General features: G+C 38.1%; 2 protein-coding genes across 25 annotated transcripts in view; one reads left to right on the plus strand and one right to left on the minus strand.

Annotated features, from left to right (window-relative positions):
* The window catches only part of LOC5568502 (ensconsin), a 458,662-nt gene that overhangs the window by 411,691 nt on the left and 25,810 nt on the right, over positions 1–21,161 (plus strand). For 22 of the 24 annotated variants that reach the window (XM_021849239.1, XM_021849238.1, XM_021849237.1 and 19 more), the window contains 2 exons: positions 13,867–15,032; positions 16,263–16,912. In XM_021849239.1, the coding sequence (XP_021704931.1) occupies positions 13,867–15,032; positions 16,263–16,912 (1,816 nt within the window). Of the gene's footprint in view, positions 1–13,866; positions 15,033–16,262; positions 16,913–17,262; positions 17,362–21,161 lie in introns of those variants that run through there. The other 2 variants (XM_021849236.1, XM_021849225.1) reach the window with 2 other exon arrangements.
* LOC110677782 lies at positions 517–7,959 on the minus strand. Its single transcript, XM_021849246.1, has 2 exons — positions 6,884–7,959; positions 517–2,195 (listed from the first exon to the last, which is right to left on the minus strand). Exons 1-2 carry the CDS (start codon positions 6,901–6,903, stop codon positions 656–658), a joined length of 1,560 nt encoding a protein of 519 aa, XP_021704938.1. The 5' UTR covers positions 6,904–7,959; the 3' UTR covers positions 517–655.

The raw sequence follows: 21,161 nt of genomic DNA on the forward strand, positions 1-21,161 counted from the left end.
CGTTTTGGGACGAAAAAGTTATAGCATCCTGTTTTTTTTCCCGGGATGGAACGGGTAACTCTACAAAAAAAAAAAAAAAACAAAATTGAATGATGTTCTAATTTTCATCCTATTAGGGTTTGATCAGTGATTTGTACCTAGTTTTGCAGTGAATCATGCTGATACAAACATGTGTCAAACGATTCTTTTCCAATGTGGCTTTCGCATTGTGAAATAAGATTTTGATAAATCTTGATCGATTATTGGAAATAATGTAACCAAATTATTACTTACCGTTGCCTATATTCGTCGTATCCACTTTCATTTCGGCCGCCATCTGTTTTCATTCGTATCACAACTGGCCCTTTGTAAAAAAAAATCATCAAAAAATGTTAAGCTGATTTGACCAAAACAGTTTTTTTCTAACTTAACGAGTTATCTAGTCGGGGGTTCTTTTTAAAAAATGACAAAACTGACTGCAACGCACACTGAACGATGAAAGAGGTCTGAACCTCGTGTGCCGTTCCTATTTATTACACTAAAACTGCTTACTCTACACTTTCACACGTGGCGTGGCATATGCCGACTGTTCTGATTGGCTTAATCTACCTAGCAGTGAGCCCTAACGATTTCCCTCTTTAGAAGAAAGGTCGTCCTCGACTTTCTCCGTTTTCGCCTATTGCGGGATGAACCTGGGATGCCTCGTTGTGCTGATGTCCTGCGTCGATTCGCCTGATGATGTATCCTCAACCTCGCGTTGGCCTTGTTGAATGATCACCGTTGCCTTTTTTGTCAAAAGTGTCTTGATAATGCAGCCTAGCGTGATTCCAATTAGGGTAAGGGTTGTAACCGATATCGATCCGAAAGATAGCCAGTGCAAAAAGTGGATCTTTGTCTGAATGCTCTCATTAGTTAAATTCAGATGTTGAATATGGTCACGATGCGTCATATGAAGTATCTGTAAATGTTCCAGAGGAATGCGATCCACTAGGTTAGTGCTATTTACCTTCAATCCGGTGGTCGGGATGAAAGTCTTGCTTGGGATATCCACGTTGATGTTGGTGAACCGCTCCCCGTCCAACGATATTGTGCATTTTGAAAATTGGATAAGGTAAGACCCTTCCAATTTGTTATTATGCATGCTGCAGTTTGATTTGAGCGTGATGTCTGCTTCGTGAATGATGATTGTAGCATCGTTGATCCGTTTGATAATGTTTCGGCCATAGACTTTCTCCATGGGGCAGTGCGCTGAGGAGCCGCTCATCAATTTCTGGATGCATTTTGATGGAGACTCAAGCTGCGAAGATTGACAAATAAAGTGGTCTGCATATTGATCGCAGATTGACTTTGAACAATACGGAGTTGTTCCATTCAGGTAGAAGTTGGCGTCAAGTTGAACTCTTGTTCCGTTAGATATTACTGGTTCAACTTGGTAGAGAGTGTAAATTTCGTTTGTTACCTTCGGTACCCTTAATATATACTTTATGGATTCCCTGGTAGTTACCACGTATGCTCGAGCAATTTCAAGTACACTTTCTGCTGTGGCTACGTCGAGTCCTTGATCCTTCAAAAACTGTTGTGCTACAACCAACTCGGTGAGGCTGATAAGTCTGCTGCTCGGGATGTTTACTCGTGCTAAGGTTATGGCTTCGCCAATTGTCTCGACTTGTTGGATCAGCTCATCTATATTGAAGAGTAGGTTGACCGAAGAAAATCCTTCGTTAAACTCTGTTGACAGGCTACTGAACTTGGAGATAAGGACGTTTATACTGTATGTTATGTTCCTAATCCTGCTATCCAACCCGGAATTAATCCTGATCTGGTTATTTTCCTGGTCTATCATTGAATTTATAGTTGCATTAATTAGTCTAATATCATCGGCATCAGGACTTCCCGATATGTACTTCCAACCTTTCCCTAAGCTATCCCATCTTTTTACTCTTTTGTCTGATGGTTGAATTTTCCTAAATGTAAGGGACAGTTTTTCAATTTTTGTTTTTATAATTGGACTTAATAATTTGTCATAGATAATTTTTTCCTGTGCTTCTGAATATAAAAAATCAATAACTTGTTTTATAGGACCTAGTTCTATAGGATGCACAATCCTTAAATAGCTGTTACAAATTTTTGCTGTGCCGATAGGGAGTATAATGATGGGGTTCTGCCTGATGTCATGAATATAAATTTCTGCGTTTCCTAACGTCAGCAGGAGCAGTCTGTGAAAAAATAGAGTACAATGATTACGAAAAATTACAAAATTCGTTTTAAGTGTTTTTTATGGGTTTTTACATGGTTTCTGTCAGTTATTGTTTTTTCTGATTGATCAACAATTTCTGCAACTTTGTAGCGATGGTTTAAGAGTGATGGTTTTGCTTTGCACTTGGCGTAAACATTTTTATTTTGAATCGCTTTATACTCTTCCTCGTCTAAACAGAGAATTTTGGAATTTTTGTGTTTTACATGTAATTCAATATTGTCTAGGGCTGTTTGAAGTTTCCTAGCTGTTTCTGATGCTATCTTAATTTTATCCAAAGAATTTGATGTGCCATAAATTATGTCTCTTGGCGCCATCTTTGTAACAGAATGCTTTGATTCATTGTATAAGGCGACAACTAATTTCAAACCATCATATAAGAATAAACTACTAGTTTTATCTCGATTCGCTTGATACATTTCTATCAGTGTACTATGAAACCTTTCTACTACTCCATTGCTGTTGCTACAGCTGGCAAAATGCAAAGATATATTGAGATCGCTTAAGAATTGCGGGGTTCCGGAAGCTAGTTGCTTGATCACAAATTATTTGCTTTGGAATTCCAAAAGTTGAGAAGTATCTTGTTAATGTTTCAATAATCGTATCGGTTTGTTCGTTCTCAATTTTGTATAATTGAGCAAACTTTGAAAACGCATCTACTATCGTCAGAAATTTTTCTGTTTCTTTAACAAAGACATCCATGTAAACTGTATCGAAAGGTCGGTCATACATTCGACGGGTAATCGGAATTTTGAAAGGATGTCTCTCATACTTTGCGAGCCTGCAATCCTCGCAGTTTTTGGAGAAATCTTGTAGTTTTTTGAATAACCCGGGGAAAAAGACGGATTTACTGATATCGTCAAAAACAATTTTGCAACTTCGGTGGTTGAAGTTGTGACTTTTTCTTATGAATTCATCTTGTTCCCGTTGGTCAATAATGTCGGGTAGTTTGAGGTTGCAATATTCGATTTTCAGTTTATCTTGAAAATCTCGCTAAACATTACTAAAGGACCTATGTACAAATGAGAGATTCTCTCCTCTCTCGCTCTCTTTCAATTATAACAGTGGAATACTAAAGCTTTTGGGAAGTTTTTCACTGTAGATCGAAAGACAATTTCCTTGACTAGCGTTTCATTCAAAAAACGCAACAGAGGAGGTTAATGTGACTCAGTTATTGATTAAAGAGAAAGTAAACAAAGAGAGCCTCTCAATGTTAGATAGGTCCTTTAGAAAAGTTGAGCGAGAAATGTTTCGTCGCAACCTTTCTGCATTCCCTCGCCACCTCCAGTGGTGCGAATATTCCGTTAGTTGCAGTTGGGTTTATTTGTTCCTTGAGGATCCGAACAAGGCTTTCTTCATTATAATTTGGTTGATGATAGATATGTCGGGTGTAACCTGGAAAAATTTGAATCAGTAAATAAGGGCTTTTACGTTTGTTATCCGTAACTTTTAGAAAAATTTGATTTTTAAACCTGTTGACTGGGTGAATTCCGTAGATCTTGTCCTGTGGGTAAACCTCACTTTCGTAGTTGTTGGCCTCCATCCTCGGTATCCTAGACAGTCCGTCTGCCACGACGTTCTGCTTCCCTTTCTTGTACACAATGGAAAAATCGAATTGCTCTAGGTAAAGACGTTGTCGTGTAACCCTTCCTGTTGAATCTGTTAATTTAAGCTCTTTTGTAAGGGGCTCGTGATCCGTGTAAATGGTAAAACGTTTACCATATAGATACGGTCGAAAGGTTTTCGCAGCAAAGTAAATTGCCAATAATTCCTTTGCGGTAGCGGAGTAATTTTCCTCTGCTCTCGAAAGGGTTCTTGAAAGATAAGCAATAGGCCTTTCTTTTCCTTCGAACATCTGACTCAGCACAGCTCCAATGGCCACATTGGATGCGTCAGTCGTCAGGATAAAAGGTTCGTCATAGTTCGGATATGCCAGCAGAAGGTCTGTGGTCATGATCTCTTTTAACTTTTCGAACGCTGATTTATAATTTGTGGATAAATTGATATCCTTATGCTTACCGCGTAGCTGCTCCGTCATGGGTTTGGCAATGTGAGCAAACCTAGGAATAAATCTTCGGTAGTAGCTTACGGTGCCGAGGAATGACTTCAGCTCTTTCGGTGTTTTGGGAATTGGCCAGTTTTTCACGGCTTCTACTTTACGAGAATTTGGTCGAACACCCTCAGTAGTTACCATGTGACCAAGGAACTCGACTTCCTTTCTTAAAAATTCGCATTTATCACATTGAATTTTAAGATTGGCGTCTTGTAAAGTTGTAAGGACTTTAGAAATATCCTGGAGATGTGTTTCTAGATTAGTTGAGTAGATGATGATATCATCCATGTAAACGAAACAACGGATTCCTAAATGCTTTCGTAAGACGGAATCCATCAGCCTCTGGAATGTGGCTGGTGCGTTTTTAAGGCCAAAGGGCATACGAACAAATTCGTATTTCCCATGGTCTACGTTGAACGCAGTTTTGGGAATATCTGCTGGGTCCACTTCTATTTGGTGGAAACCACTAGCCAGATCAATTACGCTGAAATACTGTGCTTTTCCAAGCCTGTCAAGTATCTCACTAACCTCTGGTATGGGGTACCTATCAGCAGGGGTTTTGGCATTCAGTTTTCTGTAGTCGATAACAATCCGGTACTTCTTTTTACCAGAGTTGTCGACCTTTTTTGGGACAACCCAGATGGGTGATGTCCACTGGGATGATGATTCCCTAATGATTCCGTTATCCAAAAGTTTATCAATTTCTTTTTGCACTTCTTCGCGGAGGTGATAGGGATATTTATAAGCTTTTTGATGGATTGGAATATCGTCATCAGTTTTAATCGCATGTTTGACTTCATGCGTGAATGAAAGTTTTTGATTTTCTTGCAGGAAAATTCTTTGAAATTGTTTAAGAGTCTTAAAGAGAAGTTGCTTCTCTTCTTTATTCATGTGGTCAGAAGGAACATTAAAATTGAAACTACGTTTTTGTTGGTCTAATAGCATACCATCATTAATCAATGGTTCTACCACGTGGAATTTATCGGGTTTACTAGTGCCCAGATGTACCAAAGCTGAGTTATTAGCAGCGTGGTACATGCCTGGCTTGATACTCACTTCTGGTGTCAGATTTATTTCATTCTCTACCAGGAAATCTCCATTGCTTGTGGTGACTATGCTGCATACATTTTCAACACACGCATTGAAATTTAAGGCGGATAATGAATATTTTGACATGGGAAATGTTTTATCTTCAATAATCAAACAATTACTTCTGGTGTCAATTTTGGCACCCATTTTAGCCAAATTTTCATATCCAACTAGACCGTCAAAAAATTTGTGAAATTTAAAAACGTAGTAGGTTAATTTTCCCGATTTGGAACATTCTGGAAATAAATTTGTTCTCACAAATTTATTAACAACGAATTTTCCATTCTTATTCGTGATAATAGCGGGGTTTGAAGTTTTCTGGAAAGTTTCAACATGAGAGGGATTTATGTACGACTTATTAGCGCCCGTGTCTATAAGGAAGTTCAACGTACCTTTAGACGTAAGCAATTTTATGTAGGGAATGAAATTCAAGTCCTCCTTTTTACCTTTCTGACCCTCTGAAAATTTACCTCACTCGCTTCGCCGCGATCATCATCATCCGACGTCAGCGCTGTCGTCGTTGTTGGTGTATCGTCTACTTCAGCAAATTGGTCATTGTCATCGGAGTCATCTGCTTCATGCAACTCGGTGACGTTATTGTCAGTTTTTATTCTCCGGTATGGGGGTTTGCCCTGCGCTGGTTTTTCATTTGCCGGAGGCTTTGTATAAACTTTATTATGAGCATTGTAGCTAGTGGATTTAGCTTTGTCGAAACATTTAGAAGGGCGGTATCGGGTTTCTGCATTCTGATTTATGCAGACAGATTGATATGCCGCCTCCAGGCTTTGGGGATTTGATTGGCGAATTATAGAGCCTAAAGGTTCGCCGATATTATCTAAATATTTTGCTATCGTTATCACGTCTAGCAATTGGTTTATGGAAAGGGGATTTGATTGCAAGTTTGATTTTAATTTTGTGTTTAATTCTTTAATGTCGTTAAAGAATTTTAGGTTAGTTTTGTCGCCTTTCTTGAGGTGGAAAAGAATTGACAGGTTGGTGGTGAGATCCTTCTGATCTCCGTAATTTTCAGTAAGTATCCTCTTGATACCTACAATAGTTTTTGCATTGCCGTTAGCACAAAGTATCGTGCGGGCTTCTCCTTTGATTTTATTTTTTATGGCCCTAATATAGTGGCCGTCGAAGGTGTCTGGTGCACCATTCTGTCCTTTGATGACGTAGTCATCGTAAATTTCATCAAGCTCTTCGAGCCACGCGGAGAGTTCTCTCCGGTTGCCAGTAAATTCTGACATGTTTTTGATGGGGTCAGGAATCACAAAGGGATTTACCTGATTGCCCTGTTGGAGCAGTTGCAACCTAAGCTCATCTAGCTGAGACTTGAGCTGCTCAATCTCGCTCTGTCGCGTTTCAGGCATGTTGAGAAGAAATTTGAAAGATGAGTGAACAAAACTAATTTTTCAAGATATAACACAATTTCTAACAGGAATACCTTTAAAACACTATAGTAAAGCACTTAAACTGTGATATATGGTTTTCTATGGTTCACTCACCCGAAAATGATGATGGCCATGGAGATCGCCGTGGCGTGCTTCAGATCGGTTGGTTGATTCCACCAGTCTTATGTGTAACGTGATCCTCTGTAATGTCGCTGCCTGCTGAATGATGATCCAGTCTTATCCTGAGCGTGATTATGTTGGATGTCGCCGCTGCTGATGATGAATCAGTTCCTGTCGTCCGTAGCACTTTTTTAAACACCACTTCGCGATAATCCTACCGGCTGCGCCACTTAACGAGTTATCTAGTCGGGGGTTCTTTTTAAAAAATGACAAAACTGACTGCAACGCACACTGAACGATGAAAGAGGTCTGAACCTCGTGTGCCGTTCCTATTTATTACACTAAAACTGCTTACTCTACACTTTCACACGTGGCGTGGCATATGCCGACTGTTCTGATTGGCTTAATCTACCTAGCAGTGAGCCCTAACGCTAGCTCAAAATTTTACCGTTTTAGAGCATTTTTCGCTATTGATGTAGGGTGGCCCTTTAAAATAGGTTTTTGTGTTTTCTATTTTTTAATTTCAAGTTTTGTCAGAAAAGTTGCCTTCCCATCACTTTGAGAGACGATTTTCAACTTTGTAGAACAAACTATACCAATATTCCTTAAAATGAATATCTATTTTTACAAAGGGCCATTCTTATTTTCGGTCCGACCAAAAAAAAAAAGTTTTTATAATAGAAACAATTGAAGGCGTGAGTTCCATCTTTCCTCCTAAAACCTTAATCCGTCTCACTGTGCAATGGTACGAATACACATTTTAGCAGGAAAAAGTGTTTTCTCTTCTCTCGTTTATTTTAGATGTATGATGCCTTCAGAGAAGTTGTTCGTAATTGAGTTCTACATCTTCTTAGAAAAGTTGGCTGGTTTTTATTGAGGTTTATATTTTAAATCAAACTTTTTTGTTCGAGAAAATTTGTGATTTTAACATTGGGTAGACGCGAAAATCAGTTTTTAAGGTCTAACTTTTTTGTTTTCGTGAATGTAGTCTTCATAAGAGTTTTAGAGGAAGTGATGATACAGTGACCCCACGCAGTTGAATCACCCACAATTTATGAATCAGCTGATTTCAAAAGACAAAATTATTGTCAAACTTGTCACAAAACATCACAGAATTACTTTTACACATAGTTTGTTATCAGTTAAAATAATTCTGTGGTGTTTTGTGACAAGTTTGATAATAATTTTGTCTTTTGGAGTCTGCTGATTCATAAATTGTGGGTGATTCAACTGCGTGGGGTCACTGTACACATTTTTATAAACATTGCATGTTAGTAATTCTTGTGACTTTGAAGTTATAAGAAAATTTAAGTGAAAAACTAAAACTTAAATCTTTTAACGGCATTTGAAAGGCCATATATTAGGCAATTTTTAGTGCAAAAACTTTCAGAATGTCATTTTTGTAAATTAAGAAAATTCACTTCAAAAATACACTTAAAAATTCGACATTTACATGTTACTCACAAGATTTTAACGTTATCGGAGTGCTGCCTCCAGCAAAGTTGTAGTTTATAACTAGATCTAAAACCATCCCACACACAACTTTTCGGAGAAATGTGTATCATTACTTCATCTACAACTCTTCTGGAGACCACATTCACGTAAAACTGAAACCAAAAAAGTTAGACCAAAAAACCAAATGCTTTGGGTCCATCAATTGATAAGCTCAAATGGAGAGTTAAATCAAACATATCTTCGACAAAGTTGTTCATAAAAACGCTGCCACAAGTTTCCTCAAACAAAAAAGTTTGATTCAAAATTTGAACCTTAATAAGAGCCAACCAACTTTTTTGCCAGCTTTGTTGCTTGAAATTTAATACTATTTTTCAAAACGATATGGCTATCTACAAAAATTGATATGTTGACAAATATTTAACGAAATCATAATGTCAATCTCTCATAAATGTTTCAACTTCCAATAAGCATTAATACATAATCAGAATGCGGCTTATTTTTTTTTTAAATCTCTCAAAATCTAAAGTTCTTTTAAATTTAAATCGCATAGAAAAACTTTCAAAGTTTGAGCCAAAAATTAAAAGATTTAGAGGTTAATTTTCAAGTTATAATATATGACTTTCACTAAAGTCTTCATAACTTTGTTGTTATCTAACCAATTTTGAAGCTATTAGCATCATTTTTTTCAATTAAATTCATATAAAGTTTTTGAAATATCAAAAATGTTCAAAATTAGAACTAGTATTAGTTAAGAGTTGTTTTCTTAAAATCTTTCCTCATTCTACTATGAAAATCATTTTTGTATTACCATAACTTCATGAACACTCAACCGATTCAAATTTTGTACATGCTCTTGTAGATAATTTAGTTGTTTCCAAACTTTGTATACAACACATTAAAAATGTTTTGATTAAGTTTTGTCATATAATTTAATCAAAATCTTTTTTGTAAACAACTGTCCATTCTACATAAATTTATAACGGAAAATACAAAATTTTTCTAAATTTCGCCAGTTAAATGTTAATGCTAAAGCTGAAACTGGTTTTCAATAAATTGTATGACAAAAAAACTTCGTTCATTCCAATATTTTGCACTTTTCAACTCGTATTTATAACAGGATTCTTTATAAACTTCAGTTAATTTGTAAGAATGTAATTTCCGGCGAAAATTTGTGAAAAATCCTAAGAGAGAATTATAGTCCATACTCTCGGAACCCTATTGTTCTTGAATCTGTTTCCTATTAAGATTCTTTGGTGAAAATTTAGGAAAAAAATGCTAAAAATGCACTTGTGTCTAATATAAATTTTTAGTTTAATTTTTGAATTTTCCATAATAAAAAAATAAAATATTTTCTCAGTGTATTTTTTTTCTGTAGTTCAAACGGTTCAGTACAACCTCTTCCAAGAACTTTTTTTTTCTAAAATCAACAGCTTCGGAACTAGAACTTTTCATGCATGCGAAAGCTTATAGGCCCTTTTTAAAAGTTATTCTTCAATCAAAATCTAGCGAGTGCTAGAATATCATTAATGATCGATTTATCTATGGAAAACACTAATAAGCCATTTTACGAAGCCTGATCAAATGACAGGAGACCTGGGATTTTTCAATCATCGGCGTCAGTTTTCGCGATGATGATGGTTGATGACTGTGCGCATTTCTAGCGTAGCTTTTCATCCAGGCGAAAACTTAAATGGAGAAAAATCATTAAAATATTTCCGATCACAAAAGTGCTTTTTTATGTGCAATATGGGTAACAAAGAGGTAGCTGATACAATAACTAGGTGTAATGTTGCAGTAACGAACATTTTTGGATCTCATTTTTGTCATTTTCTCCATGTCCTCGTTTGGTAAGATAAGGCGTTATTGAAAATCACGCTGGATTTAATCCCAGGTCTCCTGTCAATTGACGCCGTTGCGGCGATCAGCTGTTCCGAAACGTCTCGTAAAATGGCTCATTCTACCATACCGAAAATATGTGCAAAATTTACTGTAAATCGAAGATGGTCGAGTTTTATGGCTGGCCGATTCGACAAGGAATTCATAAAAAAAACATTAAAAAGATTTGCAATCGGTTTAATATTTACAGTCATACCTCCATGAGTCGATATCTGAAGAGACCATCGACTCATGGAAATATCGAATTGTGGAAACAAATGCTTTGGAAAACTGTTTGAGGGGACCATGAAATTTTGGTTTTAGTACCGTTTTGATTCATATTACGGACAGCTTCAAATTCCGGACACTCTACTTTGTATGGGAAACATTTCAGACGAAATGTTTCAATTTTTGCCGTTCAAAAGTTCTCACTTTCAAGGCTCGTTTTAATAAGCATTTTTCATAGATATCTATGAGAATGTATAATGTCCAACTTCCTTAGGAGTCTCTCTAGTGGTTTAACGATTTCATTTTATGATTTGACTTTTCTATTTATGATTTGTTTGACCTGTTCGGAATTCAAATCGAAGCGTCCGAAATATGAGGCAAAAGTAAGGAAGCGTCCGGAATAAGAATCACGTAAAGTCCACACATTTCTATTTATTTAAAATTATACATGTTTCGGAACCAAAATCTTCACTCACCATTCGAAAGTTAAGGGGTTAGATGGTTCGATAACGTGGAGGAATCATACGGAGTGATTTATTTTACATGGTTTTTTGTGAGTTATACTTCACTGAGGCCTTAAGTGTCCGTAATATGAATCAAAACGGTATGGTTCCATGAGTCGATATCGAGTAATGGAAAATCGACTCATGGAGGTTTCACTGTATGAGGTAATGGTCAAACGTAGCTCAGTTATGTGTGGGAAATTTTGGAGAAAACTACTTTTGACTAACACTACTGTCAACTCTTCATAACTCGATATTGGAGGGACCGTCGTGTTAGGAAGGTATCGAGCTATAGAACACAAAACCAGTTCAAATGCGTTTCAAGGGACAATCGAGGTAGCTTTGAAAACCGTCTTTTACTATGGTTCTCTAACTCGATATCTACATACAGAATAGCGAATAAGAGAGGTTTGACTGTAGTTCTGTGTTTTTCTACAAACTTTTCATAAATTTCATTCTGAAGAAAATGAGTCTAATAGAATAAAAAATTGTTGAAAAATAACCAAACTATGTTAATTTCACTGAACATCATATTTTATAAAAAACAAATAAAAAATCGCTTTCAAGTCACTTGTGCCAACAAATCTTAATATTTTTTTTCTCACACATAATTTAAACTTCTTGAGCACCCCCTTATCCTTGATGTATTCCGTTAAAAATTTCACCGTATCTTCTGGATGTCCAAATGAACAAATTTGGAGAGTGTAACATAAGATTTTTGCACTTCGATGATTATAGGCCACCCTACCCCACATGGGTTACCACTGTTTGAGAGAACCAAACGGTTCTGTCCTCGCTAACACATGGCATCAGCTGCAATGCACCAACGTACCTCTCAATCATATGACATCACATTTCAAAACCGTAAAAAAAAAACGAAACCAATCCAAACACCATCACGTTGTATTCTTTTGTATAAAAAAAAGCTCGTTTTCTATCAACTGAACCAGTGCAACCTGGAATGCTCGCGCGCCCCCAGCTCGTAAATACCTCTCTAAATCTTTGTATCTTATTTCTTATACTGAATAATTTTTGATGTTGTGTTTCTCTATCCTTTTCCGTAGCAGTCATTCTAATAATTTTGTTTTCAGTATTTATCAGTATTTTTGTGCATTGGTTCACGGTATATATTTCATTCTTGCTATGAGTTTAGTGTCAAAAGGGGGTTTTATCAAATTTCTTTATTATTTCGAATATTTAGTTTTGATTTTTTTTATTGCACAAATATCTATAAATTAACTACCGTGTATTGTAAAAATAAAAAAGAGGATTTTATAAAAAAAAATGTTATGAGAAAATACTAACGGTCGTACTAGACGCAGGATTTGATTTCAGATCGAGAGACGTTTCGAAAGTGATAACTGTGGATGCAATTGGAATGGTCTGCAATAAATTGGTTTCAACAGTGGTAATGTAACGTGTGATTTGAGTAAGAAAATGAAAATAGCAAAACACCCGTTGCTAAGGGCAACTCAAAATTACTGTAGAAAAATGTTCTATTTCCTGCTGCATTTCCCGCTTTTAGAGCCTTCAATAAAACTAATGATTTAGAAAATTCATGCACCCAACATAGGCACCTGATGAGATTCACGTTTTTGTCCTACTGTACTAGGAAGAGCCAACAACTAAACAAAAACTGGAACCTGACATTCGCGGAGATCAACATTTCTTTGTTTTGTCATAATTGTAGCATAAAACGAGCTCACCAATTCCAACGCAAATTGGACTATTTCTCCTTGGTATATTTTAAAATCGACGAAGGTTTACTATTTAACACAAAAGCTAGAGCCTGACATTCCCGAGAGATCTTTTTTTATTTTCTCATAATCATAACATAAATCGAGCTCACCAATCCCAACGCAATTTGTACTTTTTCTCCATGATACATTTCGCAATCAGCGAAGGTTTACTATTTAAAATATGTACAAACTTGGAGTGTAACACAATTGGTGCATGATATTGAAAGTCTTGAGTTAATAGAAAAAGTATGAAATTAAAATAATTTCAAAATATTTTTTACAGTCAATCAGCATTAGATGCCCATCAACAAAAACAGGGCGGGGAGTAGATCTCTTTTTGGAGACTGTTTTATGCAAACCTCAAAGTTCCTTTTTTATCCAAATTGGTCTCTTCCTTGAGTCACATTTTTCTATTCCTCATTGCAATAAATCCTGATACAACATGCCAAAGGCTTCAGAGTAACCTTCAGAGACTCTTGCTCGATTATTCCAAAGATTCTTAAGGAACTTGTTTTCGCAATAAACTTATATTGAGGAAAAGTATGAGGAATTCTTCTATAAAATTGTCATCCATGCAGAAGTTCCTCTATAGATTCCCCACCGGAAATCTCATGGAAATTTGACCAGAAATTCCTCCAGCGATTTTTAACTGGATGCTGAGATGATTTTCTCCATGATGCAATTTCCACAAGGATTACTCTGAAAATTTTACCTGAGGCACTGGATTTTCTCCACAAATTGTTGCACCGATTTTTTGGATGTAGGTACTTTAGCAGGTCTCCCAAAAATCCTTTAAGGTTTATTCCACAGTTGTTGAAGACATTCGCTCAGGGATTTTTCCAGGATATTGAACATGCCAACCAGGCAGCAGTGAATCGATATCTATTGAAAGACGCCAAAGGCGGAAAAGCACAGAATACACCCTTATCAAACTTTAGATTTGAGACTGATGATTATTTATTGAATTCTTTAATATGTTCTTATGGTGACATGATCGAAAACAGTTTACCACTTATTTGCCATTTTATATAGCAGACCACATCTAATTGCATTCAGGTTAAGTACAGCAAGTGATCTGATTTGAAATCCAGCCAGCATAAGATTTTCTCCCAAAACGATAACTCTAACATACTTTCTTCATTTTCTTCTAATCCCCTTCCGCCACCCCCTCAAACAGAGAAACCCCCACTTCCGAAATCTTCCGCAGCGAACAACACCAGCTCCACCAGTTTGGAGCGCAAACGTTCCCAGAGTGGGGCCAGCACTCCGGCCAGGCCCCCCACGGCCCCAGACAGCGCGGCAGCCAAGAGACACCATACCCCGGTGGAGAAACAACGGCTAGGAAGCGGTGCCAGCAGCGCCCGAGGCACTCCCAAGGCGTCGTCTACTCCGCTGCAGTCGCCCGGCCCTGAAAAGGCCAACCGCACGATGCATGACGCGCTGCAGAAGCAGAAGAAGCAACCCGCCGCCGATGATCACTCGCAACAACAGCTGCAGCAGCAGCCGCAACCTCTAGTGAAGGAAGGTTCTGCGATCAGTGCGAAGAGCAGCACCGAAGAGAAGGTTGAAGCAGTACATCAACCGCAAGAAAAGCAGGAAGAAGTGGTAGTTCAATCGGGCGATGTTACCACCGTCGTTGAAACTGTTGAGCAGCAACAACAGGTGGTTATTGAAAGCGACACGAAGGTTGTGGAGGATGTTCACGTAGAGGAACAGAAGATTGAGCAACCACCTCAAGCCATGGAAGTCAGCAGTCACGAAGAGAAGAGGGACGAAATGAAGGAAAGCACTGTCGTGGGCAACAAACTGGAGCCCAATCAGGCTATCGATGGTTCCAATGGAGATCTAATGACTGCTTCCATGATTGCCAAGCGCATCAACACAGAAGAAGAAGCTAAGGCTGCCTTGGCTGAGCGCCGTCGCTTGGCCCGAGAAGAGGCCGAGCGTCAAGCTGAGCTCGAACGGCAGCGAATTGCTGCCGAGGAGGAAGCCGAACTGCAGCGCCAGCTAGAGGAGGAAGAACGCCTCCGCAAGCTGGAAGAGGAAACCATCCGCTTGGCCGAGGAGCAACGCCGACTCGAGGAGGAGCGTCTACAGCAGGCCATCCAGGAAGCGCAGAAGCGCGAAGAAGAGGAACGTCAACGCCGCGAGGAGGAAGCACGCCAAAAGGTCGAACGCGAAGAAGCCGAGAAGAAGGCTCGCGAGGAAGCCGAACGGCAGCGCGTCGAGATGGCCGAACGACTTAAGAAGGAGGAAAAGGAACGTGAAGAGCGGCGCAAGCGCGTGGAGGCGATCATGTCCCGAACGCGGGCCAAGGGAAGCGCCAACAATACGCCCACGAAGGTAGGTTTAAACTTCAACAAACTTTGCAAACATTATCAACATAGTCATAAAACTTACTGTTATAAACCCGATTTTGAAACGGCCAAAAATCTTTTTTTTTTAATCAGGCATTGGTTCCCTGCTTAAAATGACCTTCACCCATAATTTGTCCATCTTTACCACGCGTAATGAGTTAATTAATTTAATAACCATGCGGATTGGATTACCGAACAGCTCAATATAAGCGTCAATTTATGTTAGAGTGTTACTGCCTCTCTGTAGTAGTCATGTCGTCACTTGAGTGAGAACGACACGTTGATAGCCTTCCCACATCTTTACTCTTCCACAATACACAACACTAAATAAATCGCACTCGCTCTTCCCGTGTGTGTAGTTAACATGAGATGGATGGATATGGGTTATGAAAGGGATCCGCGTAGTCTGTAGGGATTTGAATTCTAAACTTGTAACCAACTCAGTTATTGGGTCACCAAGTGGCTCGGTAGCTTAGTTGGTAAAGCGCTCGTCTAGCATACAAGAGTCCTGGGTTCAAATCCCAGCCGAGCACGTGGATTTTTTTCATAATTTCACCCATAATGTGTCCATCTTTACCACGCGTAATGAGTTAATTAATTGAATAACCATGCGGATTGGATTACCGAACAGCTCAATATAAGCGTCAATTTACCATAATATTATTTTTTATCTTCAATCCTACCGGGCATAAAATTTCACTTAACTTTCCCTAACATTCAAATTTGTTGTCTTGTGGTAGTTTCAGATCGAATTTAGAGAAAATTTTGATAATCTTAGAAGCGTTGCCAGATATACGATAAGTTTTCCAATGCTGCATACAAACATGTGGTGGTTTCAATCAATAGAATCAATGTGCCTTCTAATGACAGATTATTTATGACAACTCTAGGTTGCCTAGTTCGTAAAAGACGTCCGTATGTTGCGTGAAATTGTAGAACAAATTCTAGAATGCTGAGAAAAGTTTGTAGTGTCAAACTTGGATACCGAGTGTAGTTTCAAGGGACTGAATGTAATACTAGAAGTGGTACTCTGGTATTTTGTCTTTGGTAGTACATACTAGAAATTTCTGGGTCTGACTTAAAAATTTATAAAAAATCACTTCTAGTACTATGTAGCATAGAATAATATGAACTCAATTGCATTAAATGTAGTACTAGAATATAAATTGACTACGAAATCCACATTACACATTACACATCCTTCCATATTTTGCAGCAGTCTGAGGAAAACAAGGACAACGCCATGAGCAAGAGCGTAATCGTGACGTCTAGTACTGCATCGGCCATGGTGGACCAAACGATGTCGATGACCGAATCGATGCTGGGTTCGATCGAACAGCAGCAGCAGCAACAGCAAACGACGACTACTGAAGCCGCCACTCCCCAAATCCCTCCAGTCCTCGAAGAGAAAACTGCTGAATCGCTCGCACAAAGCGTCCAGTCACTGTCTCTGACGGCGGAGGAAGGAGACCATCAAAATCAGGAGAACAACAACAGCAGCAACAGCAGTAGTAACGATAGTAGTCTAATCAGCAATCACCACAACAACAACGCCCCCAGCGAATCAACGCCCGCTGCAGCCATCAGCAACAACGCTGCCGAGTACGAGCGCTCGGTAACGGAGAAGGAGAACCTTCTACTAGGTAGCTTTAACAATAATCTGAACAGTAACGCCACCAGCAACGGAGGCAGTGATAACGGCAGCAGCCAGCAACCCTCGTCCTTAGAGTCCAGTGCAGCCACCACCAATGGGAAGTCGGCCCCCGCAGCGACGACAATCGCCGAAACGACCGAACTGATCATCGAGGACGCGATCATGAGCGGTCAAACCAACGGCCACAAGAACGGCAGTATTGACAATGTGTTGTAAGTAGACGGTTTTCCTTTATCTTTCTTCCCGATATACTAACCCCTTGAACGGCTTCAAATCCTAGTGCTGCGAATTCGAAGTACTAGAATGCGATGTTCCCGCATCAACGCTATTTCTGAAAGCCTTGTCCGGTTTCAATGTCCGCTTTTGTTCTACCAATGTCAAAAGTGGCAATTCGAAGTACTAGATTTCCATGTGTTAAAATCTAGTACCTTCAAGCTTGTAGCTGCACTAGTGTGACGTGTGCGATTCCATCATTTGCTAAGATTGCTCTATGTGCACCACCTTCTAGTGTCGCTCTGCCGTTTCTAATTGTTCCCGAAATGTGCTCCGATTCTTCTTCTAGATTACGTGTTGCGGATATTTAGAATGCTAAGAAGGGTTGCACGCAGAAAAGAGAGAAAGTGTGTTGACAGAGAGCGATAGAGTGATATGATCCTAGAAAGACAGTACAAACGTTATAATCCGAGTCAAATTGACAATACCTACTACATAGGTACCTGTGAATAGAGACGCCTGTTTAGTGAGTGATAATGTTTCTAAAACTAATTTAGGTTAAGCCAAGCAATGTGTTTTGTTGTGTAATATCTGTGTAACCATAAATAATGCGCTCGAAAGTATCAACAGCAAAACCGCTAATCTACTCGTATTCCCCTCACTCACGTTCACACCATACTGTAGTAGTCAAGTTGTTTTAATTATTAGTGGTGATTATCAGTTTTACTATTGCGGTACTAAATTAGAGCTATCCCCCGATGTACTCTATTCGGCTTCAATGCAGGACGGAATTGCGTAGATGGAGACCCACAACTTATGGGATTTCGGTTAATCTAACATAGAAGGTAAAAAAAGGTAGTAAACTTGAGTTTACTGCAATTTTGGTAGTAAATTCTACATGCGGAACACGAGGTGAACATGTTTGTGTCATTTCACTTGACTACATCTTTCAAACATACTACAAACATCGCGTTGGTATGAGTAGAGGTAGCATTTACTACAAAGCTATTGGCAGTTAGCTTTAGAGGTTGCTACACGTGCTTCAGAATTGAATCGAATAATTTACTTTGGATTAAAAATCATAGAGATTTCCATAGGAATTCTTAGGCTTCAAACAAAAATCCTGAGATTCTGGTAAGATTACCAACCGTAGAAATTTGTAATTTCCGTTTGAATTCTAGCGTTAAGATAATTATGTTATTTTGTTAGAATACTGGGATGTCGATGGGAATTCAGGTAATTATAAAGTATTTTTGAATTTTACGTGTGAATTTTGACCTCCCGGATTCGCAGATTTCCTTTGGAACTCCAGAAACCCTTTAGAAATTTTGGGATTCCGATACGTATTCTGGATTTGTTATGATAATTCTGGAATTTTAGAAGTCATTTTAGGAATATTGTGGAAATATTGGAAATCTGGTATAAACACTAGAAATCAGATGGGAATGGGATTTCGGTTATTAACCTTCGCGTCCCTGACCTATTTTTACAAGCAAATTTTCGTGCTAATTGTCAGCCGATTTCAATGATTTTGATGCAAATAATATTCGACCTGTCCTGGGAACCCAAGTCGCACCGTCGGTTCCAGATTTGTACGGATTTCCCGATCAAACAAAACTATATACCCACTATAGTGTCCACTCGCTCTTCACCTTTCTCTTTTATTCTGGTTAACAAGTAATAGGGTGCTATTTTCGTTATTTTCCATTATCATGCAGTTTTATGTTTTTTTTTGTTTCTTGCCATTAACGGTATCTACTGATCAAAGGTAGACAATATAACATTATACGTAAACATCCATTCAAGTTTGTAAATTTATACCAAAAATGAAAAAAGACCTTCACGTACCTTGCAGATCCTCAAAATTTTAAGGCACATGAGGTAATAGATCAAAATCTAGAATGTTGAGAAAAGTATTATGCTATCTGTCGGAGCAGTGGTTCCCAATCCCGCGGACTCCTAAAACTGAATGTTCTTGAAATGAATTATGAATCATCAGAGATCCTTGACAGGCACACACAAATGTTACGCCTGTTATTAATCACATATAATTCAAGAATTCTGCTATTCATTTGTCTACCAAGCATCCTTCCTAAAGCCCAATAAGGAACTTGTAAGAAAGATCTTGCCAAAATCCAACAAACAAATCTAGCCAAAGTTACTCCCAAGAGTACGATAAAAATTGCCATGAAAGTTATCATAAGATTTGACAGATACCTTCGGGATCCCCAAGGGTTCCATTAGAATCCACGAAGTTCTCACCGAGAAATCACCAAGAATCAAATCTAAAATACAGCAGAAATTTATGGAAACGATAGTAGTTTAATTTTAAAGTTCCCACTGGACAAACAAAAGCCGGTGAGGTAAAATTAGGCTGGTGATTTCTTATTAGCAAAATGTCATTGCAAGTATTTTATAAGTAGGTAATTGTGTCAATGAAAAATCAGATTGAAGAAATATCAAAAATCTGAATTCAGTAAACACAAATCTCGTGCAAAGGAAGCGAGATAAGAGATTCGTCACATTATTTCACCAATCAAGAAAAACGACATTTATTTGCAATGGCTTCGCGGACCCCCTGAGAAGTCGTCACGACCCCCTAGGGCTCCGCGGTCTATCGATTGAGAAGCCCTGACCTAGACTATGAGGATACGTGTTGAAAATTGTGTAAGAATCATGTCCCAAATTCCATGCAAATCGTGCCCAAGGATTTTGAGAAAAATCAATCGGCCAAATATTTGGGGTAACGCTGTCCAAAAATCTGTGTAGATTCCTCAATATTCCAGTATTTCAGTCAAATCCACTATTCTATGACAATCAAAACCATAATTCAGTGAAACTGTGGTTGACCAAGCATTGCAACGATTTTCGAAGGAATTTTGTCTGTCAAATAATGATTTTTTTGTGTTTTCTCGTACTTTCGCTTCTAGTGCATTGAGGTCATTTTTAATATCACATGGGGTAGGACAGGCAATATTTTTCTAATGCTGTGATTCTTAACCTTGTTGAAACTGCGACCCCCTATGAAGTTTCACAAACATCTCGTGGACCCCTGAAAATAAATGTTCTAGAAATGTGAGTTTATTTAAGCCTTCCAAAAATCTCATTATACATTAAAAATTTTCTTGATAGTCAACTCAAAAGTCTGTACTCAAAACATCAAAATGTCACTCAAACATCTGTATTTCACCACAGATAATACAAGAATTCTGTCAAGATCATCTGACAAGTTCCAACAAGTTCACTAAAATTCTTGCCATGAGTCTACCAAGAGTTCGATAAGAAAACTTATAAAGAAGATCTTGACCAAAACCAACACAAATTATGTAGGCAGCAATTTTTCAATGATGTGCCCACTGCCCAGGAGTATAATAAAGATTTTTTTTTCAAAACCATCGCAAAAGATTTTTTTGAAATTCGAAAAAAAAAAATCAGGGACCTCCAGAATCCACAAAGCTTTCGCAAAGTAATTTATATTACATCTGCAAACTATTTTGAAAAAAAAAGTTGCTTATAGGCATCTTAGGAGCCAATTATAACTCCGTGTTATTCGAAATTTCGTCAAAAATGCTACAGCCTAGCCATTACTCATGGCAAAAATCTTCCAACAATTACTAATAAAAAATCGTGCAGGTTGATTTGTGAAGATTTCAACAATGGTTTCAGTGGAAACAATAGAGTGTTTCGATTTCTTTCTTTCCCGTGTATAGTTCGCCAAAGAACCTCCAAGAAATTATTCGAGTATTTCGCCAGGAAGTTGACATAGACTATCAAGTAATGTACCGAAAATAATGTTTTTGGGGATTTTGGGCCGAAGGGTCTCAGATTTTCATGAAACTTTTTCCACAGGCAGGGCTCATCAATACATGAAAAAAAATTGATAAAAATTCAGGGTCGCTTATTTTCCCGGAAAACTCAGTTGGATTTTTTTTTTGTTTTCCCCTGACACTACTTACTTTTAAAAATCATAACTCAAGAACGAAGCATCGTAGAAACAAAGCTTTTTTTATGAAAATGAAAGCAAATTTTCTCAGGAATAAATAAAATTAACTGAAAAAAGTTTTCCACAAAATTTTCCACCGTTGAGAAAATTCGTAAAGAAAAGCCGGGAAAAATATGTTCCAACTCGAGTAAGATTTTCGAAGAAATATTTTTGAGAACAGAATTTTATAAATTTCAATCACTGAAATTTTTAAGATGTGCTACTTTTTAATTCCTGCGTTTGATCATAGTTTTGTGAAAAATGCC

Source organism: Aedes aegypti, chromosome 3, assembly GCF_002204515.2.
Source record: "Aedes aegypti strain LVP_AGWG chromosome 3, AaegL5.0 Primary Assembly, whole genome shotgun sequence".
In the NCBI taxonomy this organism is placed as follows: domain Eukaryota; kingdom Metazoa; phylum Arthropoda; class Insecta; order Diptera; family Culicidae; genus Aedes; species Aedes aegypti.

What these genes read in the sequence shown, in the direction of transcription:
- LOC110677782 (XM_021849246.1), bottom strand. Translation starts at nt 6,903, where the DNA reads ATGGCCATCATCATTTTCGG. An exon ending in ATGGCCATCATCATTTTCGG is followed by an intron (nt 2,196 to 6,883) that starts GTGAGTGAACCA and finishes ATTTTTTCACAG; the next exon opens with ACTGCTCCTGCTGACGTTAG.